The sequence below is a fragment of the Aplidium turbinatum genome, chromosome 3 (genome assembly GCF_918807975.1).
Source record: "Aplidium turbinatum chromosome 3, kaAplTurb1.1, whole genome shotgun sequence".
NCBI lineage: Eukaryota > Metazoa > Chordata > Ascidiacea > Aplousobranchia > Polyclinidae > Aplidium > Aplidium turbinatum.
Genome location: NC_137474.1, coordinates 8,998,128 through 9,006,129, shown reverse-complemented (window position 1 = coordinate 9,006,129; position 8,002 = coordinate 8,998,128). Strand labels below are relative to the sequence as shown.

At 37.4% G+C, this 8,002-nt stretch overlaps 1 protein-coding gene across 1 annotated transcript; it reads right to left on the bottom strand.

The window, feature by feature from the left end:
* Positions 1 to 221: 221 nt before the first annotated feature.
* Positions 222 to 7,998, bottom strand: LOC145766894 (ethylmalonyl-CoA/methylmalonyl-CoA epimerase-like). Its single transcript, XM_082578600.1, has 4 exons — positions 7,860 to 7,998; positions 6,006 to 6,078; positions 4,908 to 5,023; positions 222 to 3,236 (listed from the first exon to the last, which is right to left on the bottom strand). Exons 1-4 carry the CDS (start codon positions 7,926 to 7,928, stop codon positions 2,997 to 2,999), a joined length of 498 nt encoding a protein of 165 aa, XP_082434726.1. The 5' UTR covers positions 7,929 to 7,998; the 3' UTR covers positions 222 to 2,996.
* Positions 7,999 to 8,002: the final 4 nt, after the last annotated feature.

Sequence of the window (8,002 nt, the reverse complement as noted above, 5' to 3'; positions counted from 1 at the left end):
CGTAAACAGACTTATCCAACGGCTGCAATCTATGTAAGGTGTTTGAAGGTATTGCAAGCATTATAACGCCCTTTATACACTGGCTCAACTAACACCTTAACTATACCGCCATGAAAATGTTAAAACTACAGCAAAACTTCATGGCACACCATGCCGCTTTTTATTCAGAACGTAGCTTGTTTGGTAAGCTACCAAACAAATTAAATGAAACTGTCTCAGTAACCAAGCGAAAAAAATATTATTGGACATAGCCTACCTCTATTTTCAAAATCTACTTTCCAAGGTCAAACACACAACTTTTTAACTTCAGCACCACATATAATATCAATCGTCAACTCAAACCAGACGGGAGACCACGCGATGAAAAACTTTAAGGTGACGTGACGATAAAATATGGTTACCTCACCACATTTAAGAATTAAAAGGGGTGGATCAACTAACCCAGTGGCTCAACTAACCCGGGCTTCCCCTACAGATGCAGATATCCTTGTTGATAGTTTTTGATGCAAAATAGAGATGCAGCTGTGAGTAGCAAAACAAAGTAGGCCTATCTACCTAGCTGTAGCTACCGTAGGCTACGGCCGCTACACTATGCTACGGCCGCTACGCTACGTAAATTCAGTCAGCTTGCAAGTTTCCTATCGTATTTGCCGGACTTCATCCTTCGCAACACGTGGGAATCAATAAGCAGGATTGCGTAATCACAAAGACTGCTTGCAATGCGTAAACAATGCACACTGCTCGCAATGCGTAAATAACGCACACACACTCTGGGTTGTCTGTGCATGCGATGTCTGTGTCACTGCGCATGCGAAAATGTTGCTATAATTTCAGTACATTTATAAACGATAAAATCGGAGCTTTGTGAATAAATATCGCTGCCGAAAAAATATCGTATCGAAATATCGCCCAGCTCTATTTCGAAGATGGCCAATGAGACTGAGATTAAGCTTGATCCAGAATCATGACTTGGGCGTGATTTTGTTTTAAGTAAGGGAGTGCTGCGCAGGACTCCAACCTCACTCTCAGGTTTCACGGTCCAATGACAAGACACGGTCAAGACGATTGGGTGAACCATGAGATGCAGCAGGATGACCATAACGTCTACGTGTCACGTCATGCTCTTGGGCACGTCCTGCAACTGTGATACTGGGTGGTGCCTTTCTGTCCGTTGAGCTATATCCAGTGATGAGCTTCTTCCGCACAGTCTGCCACATATCCAGCTTTGAATAAGGTGACAAGCCGGAGTGGTGTTATTTGACCCATAGCAGCTGGGGCCCTGTGACAGGTGCTACTGCTACGGGCCAAAGCAGACCTGGGAGTAATGAAAAACTAAGGGGTTACTCCATATTCCCCAGAACTCCAGAGTTCCCACACTGGAGCCTTTCCCACCGGTTGCAGTTTTAACGTCACGCCCAGGACCACATCATGAACATTAGGTACGGTAGCCTACAAGATAAAACCACTGAACTAAACATGCCAACAAAAAACTGTTTGCATTCACAAGGTATTAATACAAACTCTATGCGAAGTAAGCGACAGATTAATCTACCGCACGCGGTAACCAATAACGCAGGATGAAGATTCAATCAATCAATGAAAAAGTCTAAACGGTTAAAAAGTGATGAAAAAGTTTAAAGGTTGTTGAAGTCGGTGCTTCGATCCGATTTCACAATCCTCATTTCAACACTACATAGGCTAAGTGCGATTAGTAGCCTATGAACTATAGAAGCATGAGCATTGAGTACCAACAGAAAACAGATTACTAGTTTGTAGGCTATTGATACCATTTTTTTTCTGAAGAAAATGAGAAAGTTCATACTTTGCAAAAGTGACGAAAGGAAGATAGTCATTCACACCTAGTTTGTAGCCCCAACCGAATGCTTCCATGGCCTACTTTTGAATCGACCTATGATTTGAGAAATATTATCGTAAAGCATTTTAGTCGGTGTCATCAAAAATTGGGTCCGGTAAGTATGGTGCTCACACGCAGTGATCGAACCAACACCTCAACGAAATTTTCAAACAAGAGGCAGTGTCTTGATATTAACTTGTGGCCTCATTTCATCAGCCTATACATCTTTTGGTTTAACTAAACCAAGTATGAAGTAATGGGAATACTTTTCGTCAAAAGAATGAATAAGCAGTTAAAAAAGTTCAATTTAGACCATTTGGTGGTATTATTCAGAACCTGTCGTGTATATCTAATTATCTATGCCTATTTTGTAGTAGGCCTAGACTAGACAGATAAGTAGCCTAAGCCAGTTCTAGTAAGATCTCAAAAACACGTGCTAGGACGGATACAAGATTGCATACGCAGCCATGAGTCTCTGGAGCGGATCAAACAGAGTCATAACCAGGGCCGGGTGCAGCTGATGGGGGGCCCGGGGCACATTTAGATCGGGGGCGCCAGGCCCCTGTGCAAAAACTATTACCACGTCCAAGGGCAAGTTACTGCTTTTACGCCAAGCTCCACCTTGTGTATCGCATCTGTGATCGCAGTGTACTGTATGATATCGCAATGGGCGCAAATAAAAACACGATTATTATTATTATTAGTGACTAAAAATTAACCTTGAAAGAAAAAAAAGGTATTTTGCAGAAACTTCAAAGGCTGAGAGAAAATAATAATAATAACACAAAATCACATTTTCCCACGTCGGGGGACCCTTCAAAAGGGGGCCCGGGGCAACTGCATCCTCTGCCCCCCCTAAATCTGGGCATGGTCATAACCAGTAAACCACTGTCATAAGCTAACTGCAAAAACTGGCTTATTTTTGTTCGGAGGTATGTTCTCCCAGTCCCAGACACGAAGCTCTGAATACGCCATTGAAAGGCCGGTAAGGAAATATCTAATTATCCATGATTAGACTATCTCGTCAATAGCTTAATAGGCCTAATGCTCTTTCAAAATGTTAAGAACGTATGATCACCAACTATAAAGATTAAACGTTTGTCGAATAAAAGTATATCAGATTACGGGTACCGTAGCTAACTTAAACTTCTTCTAATTCTAATAAAACACCGTCGCAGTCTTTAGGGTGACAAAATATAACCGGTTTTCCGTGGGCACCAATTTTAGGCTCTTCGCCAAGAGTCCGAACGCCGCTGTTTCGTAAAGTCTTAATGGCTTCATGAATGTCATCCACTTCCACGCAAATGTGATGCATTCCTCCGGATTTGTTTTTAGCCAAGAAATTTGCAATAGGACTGTTCTTGCCGAGAGGATAAAGCAACTGAAACACATTATAAAATACGTTTCTGAAAAGCGGCAATTTTAATGTGGTTACAGTTAGTGTAAGATTTGTGAATTTGTTTATCGTCAGCATCCACTGCAAGTAGCCTACTGCTCTCCATTCAGCGGCACTTAGTGGATGGAATAATTTACAAACACTTCAAAAATCGGAAACTTTACTCTGTCTTATGTGGAGAGAAAAGAAGCATGGGATAACTATAAAATGAAAATTGTAAGGTAAATTTTACTATAACTGTAACGACACCCCGGACTGAAAAGCACAAAATGAACAAGTGATACAAGAATGATAACGAGCAAATCACATGGCGGGAAACAGATCACATAAAGTGTAAACTACAGGCGTGTGACAATCAATTAGAACACACACAAAAGGAAGGATGGGCCACGGGCGAATAACTGCCGGTTGAGAGACGGATTATTACGTTTGATTCTTATAAGGCTTCCATGATCTTAGTCTGAAATTCAGATCTGCCTCGAGAGATGATTTTAAATTGGTCGATCGAGACATTGTCAGTGCACGTTTCACAAGAGGCGATGTGCTCTTTAATTGCACTTTTAGTTGCTAAGTTTGGGTTTAAGCGCTCCCCGCCCTTGTCAAGAAATGTCTGGTTGACATATACCAATGTATGCCTGGTTTGCGTCAAACAACTAAATTTATACACAACATTCGAAGAGCAAATGGGGTATGCGACTTCAGTTAAAAATATTGGAGCACTTTAAATGCTTTATATACAGGATGTCACGTAAAAATTCATTTTTTTTAAAAGTTTAGCTAGTTTTTTTGCAAAACTTGTTGAATCTTTTCCTAAAAATGGTGTACTAATAAAATAACTAAAATCTACTTCTTCAGACACGCGTGTCCTTTGGTTTATCAGCCATGAAGGTGTTTAAGATTTTATTGTAAAAATGAGAAGGATAACCATTTAAATAAAACAGGTTTTTAAATTTCTTGATTTCTTTCTGAAACCACTGATCATCAGAACACACCAAACGAGCAAGAGATAACAGACACAAGATTAAACCAGATTTCCTGCAGTAGGTTTTCGCCTAATCCAGGTGTCAAAAGAATTGTGTTTAATTTCAATTTTAACATCTAGAAAAGCGATGATATTATTGGATTTTTCAAGTGTAAATTCGATATTTTTATGCTGCGAGTTAAAAAGATTTAAAATTTTTGAGCACGATTCATCATCTTCAAAAATGGCAAAATATCATCGACATAACGTAAATACACTTTGGGATAAAAGTCACGATAAAATTTCAATATTTTGGTTTTCACTAAAAATATGGTCAGCAATTATAGTAATAGTTTCTTTCAGAGGCACGTTAGTAAACAGAGACACAACAGCAAAACTCGTTACAATTATTGTGCGTAGTCACATTTATCTTACATTTTTTATTTTATGTATATTGCAGATTTAAGTAATTTCTGATAAGGACACACGTCGTACGTGTCGAAAACGTTTGAGTTGATTTTTTTTTAATTATGTTATATTTCTTTGTAATAAAACATGTTAAACCCGTCAAAGTTCCTTTTTTTTGTCTGTCTATGGTTCAACAAAGCAAACTCTCTACCAAAGCTTTAAAATGTTGAATGAAAAATACGCCACATAATAAAATAATAAAATTACATACGAAATCAACTACATACCTCGATTTTGGTATTAGGAAGCTCAACGAATACCGTGCTGACTCCATGTTCTGGTAAATCTAAAACATCACTTACTTTTGCTCCCAACACATCTCTGTACAAAGAGGTAGCCTTTTCTGCATAGAAACATGACTTTATGAATGTCTAAAAATAGCCCAAACATAGTGCTATTAAAGGGATACTAAAGGAAAAACCTGACTTGGCGGTTTTCCACGTTCTTTGTGTTTAACATGCTACCATAAAACGATTTTCAATAAAATTTTGGCCCATTGCGGTCTGACCACCATTGTGCGCGTGCTTTTGCCAGAGCTTTCAAAACGAGATTTGGCCTGAGCAGCGAAGCGTGCGACCGTACAGTTACGTCACTAAAGACTATAGCAATCAGCTAATCGCGCAACAATTGTTACTGCGGGGGATTTGACTGTAGGCTATGTATGTATGTACATCAAAACAACACATTTCAACATCAAAACATCAGACAGTTTGCTCAAAACATCAGATGTGGTACAGTTCAGTTTATTTTTTGTTTTGTTGGCGAAAAAGAAAGACACAAAAAGCAAAAACACAATAAACACAAATAATTCGCACAACAAGGATGGCAGCGAAAGACCAAAAGGTCACCAAAGTCAGCTACCACCCAAACATTTAAACAAAAGACACAAAATTAAGAACATTAACACATATATATATAATATATAGCACAATACCAGCACTTTACATAATACATTAACAATGGAATAACACAGGGCAACATAAAAAAATTATAACGTGACGTGGCTTTTGTTATTGCTGTCTTTAGTGACGTATTCTCGAGCAGTGTTTGCACTTTTTGGTCATTTTGAAAAAAATGAAAATAAATGAAACATTGGACTTTGGACCTTACCAGCGCCATTGAAAACAAATTTTTTTCGGTAGTTTTTTTTGAAATGTATTCTTGAATGTTCAGTTTACTCATTTTAATGCTTAATTCCGGTTTGAAATTTTCATTTAGTATGCCTTTAAAACTCGTGCTAATAAACAAATCTCTTTTTCCACATAAAGTAAAATGATTGAATGTTTTGTTATATAATCTTTTTACACCACTGTTAGAAATCTTACCTAAATCCGGCACTGCAACAGCAATATGATTAAATTTTCCAAGACCCGAGAATAATGTTGATGCGGAATAAATCTGTGGAAAAGTATATTGGAGTTATGATGGCAACTCAGACTGCAGTGATAATCAAATACATTGCTGTTTGAATACAGTCATTTTATACCATGAAACATTAATGAACTATGGACCTCACAATGCTATTTGGAAGATAAAATCAAATTGATGAAACACATACAATTTAACAAACTTTTAAATGATGATCAAGATTCTTCAGAAAAACACTACGGTACTTATACATTTCATACAGCAGTGCTTCGCAAACTTTTCTCAGTGTGACACATCAGAAACAATATGATATAAACCTGCAACATCCCAGCAACAGCAAATTATTAAAAGTGCATATTAACAATTTTATTAAATATGTACCAGTATAACTTTTATACTGAAATAGAAGCCATTGGCCTACCTTTTTTAAACTACGTTTTATATAAAGCAGTGGTTCTAAACCGAGGGGGAAGAGGGGCATCAAGCAATTTTCATGGGGGGGTGCAAGCTCTACAAAGATATTTAGTCTTTTTGCAGTGTGCAGTGGTTTCATTATCCTGTGCCATTTTTTACAATTTTATAACTTTTTGAAAACTGGGAGTCACTGGTAGGGTTATATGCAGACGGAACTTTTGCTGAGCTTACTTTGCAATCTGGCTTCGTTGTATGTGAAAAAGATTAAAATTCAGAGAGGGCTAATAGCATATTCGTTGCATAATTCATCGGGAAGCTTGGCATCGAAACCTTTGCCTTGACTTTCAATAACTTATACTGTATGCTTGCTGCACTTGCATATGATAAGTTTGAACAAAAAAATCAAGCAACAACTTAGAGGAAAACGTGGAAATCCGATTTATCTTGAAGTTCAACCTAGGGACAGTGGAATACTTCTACCATCCCTCGTTCAACCCCACTGCTAAATGGATCAAGATTTCGAAGAACTGAAACTCGAGATTATGTTTCTATTTACTCACTTATTGTCTCAATCTCACCTCAGGATATTCACATAGGCTACTAACAGTGCTCTGATCCACATATCTACGAATCTGAAGCTTAATTTTCTACTGGAGTTGCTGTTAAAATCAAGGACAGGTTGAGAATTGAAGACTTAAGCTACATTGCCCAATTTCTTGAATTAAACCTCGCATTAAAAATCTAGTTGCTGAGAAGCAATTTCAAGTGCGGTATATATCTTACAAACATGTACATGATTAATGAATACACCAAAACAAAATTGCTTTTAATAACCTACTACATTTGTTCAAAATTGGGAGGAGACACAAAGCATGTAATTATTGCTAAAAGAGGGAGTGTCTAAATAAAGGTGAATAACCACTGATATAAAGCATTCAAAAGAACCTAAGACCAGACAGGACACACATATTGACAACCATACAAAAATATTAAACAAAAAAATATATTTACAAGAATTATTGTTCAGTCATGACAAATTCTGCATAAAAGAAACATACAACTGATTTTGCAGTTTTAGACATTCGGAACAGACAAACGGAACAGCTGACTCGAAGACTATATGTCACTTCGCTGTCGTCTGTTGTATCGCATCTGTGATCGCAGTGTACAATATGTTATCGCAATGGGCGCAAATAAAAACCCGATTATTATTATTACTATTGCAACACTGACAATGGGTATTTAGGTACCCGCTTTCACAGTCTAAAGTTTTCATTAATCAATCACTTTTCCATGTCTCAAAAAAAACTAACAAAATTTTATAAAACTGTTTATTAGGGTAGTTAGTATCAAGCTTATATTACACTTATAATGATTGCCAAACGTTTACTTCTTACCTTTGTAGTGGTCGCTTTTGTTAAAGTGAATGACAATGACCTTGTGACACTTCTTACAAGATGAAACATCTCTTATGCAAATATCAGATAATGTACATAAACATGACACTAAATTTTCAAAGGTACCGTAATAATATGTTACT

Bases quoted from the DNA above. Each gene is read 5' to 3' on its own strand.
- LOC145766894 (XM_082578600.1), bottom strand. From the start codon at position 7,928: ATGTTTCATCTTGTAAGAAGTGTCACAAGGTCATTGTCATTCACTTTA. The intron at 6,079-7,859 runs GTAAGAAGTAAA...ACTTTTCCACAG, and splicing joins CAAAAGCGACCACTACAAAG to ATTTATTCCGCATCAACATT. The intron at 5,024-6,005 runs GTAAGATTTCTA...GTTTCTATGCAG, and splicing joins TGTTGCAGTGCCGGATTTAG to AAAAGGCTACCTCTTTGTAC.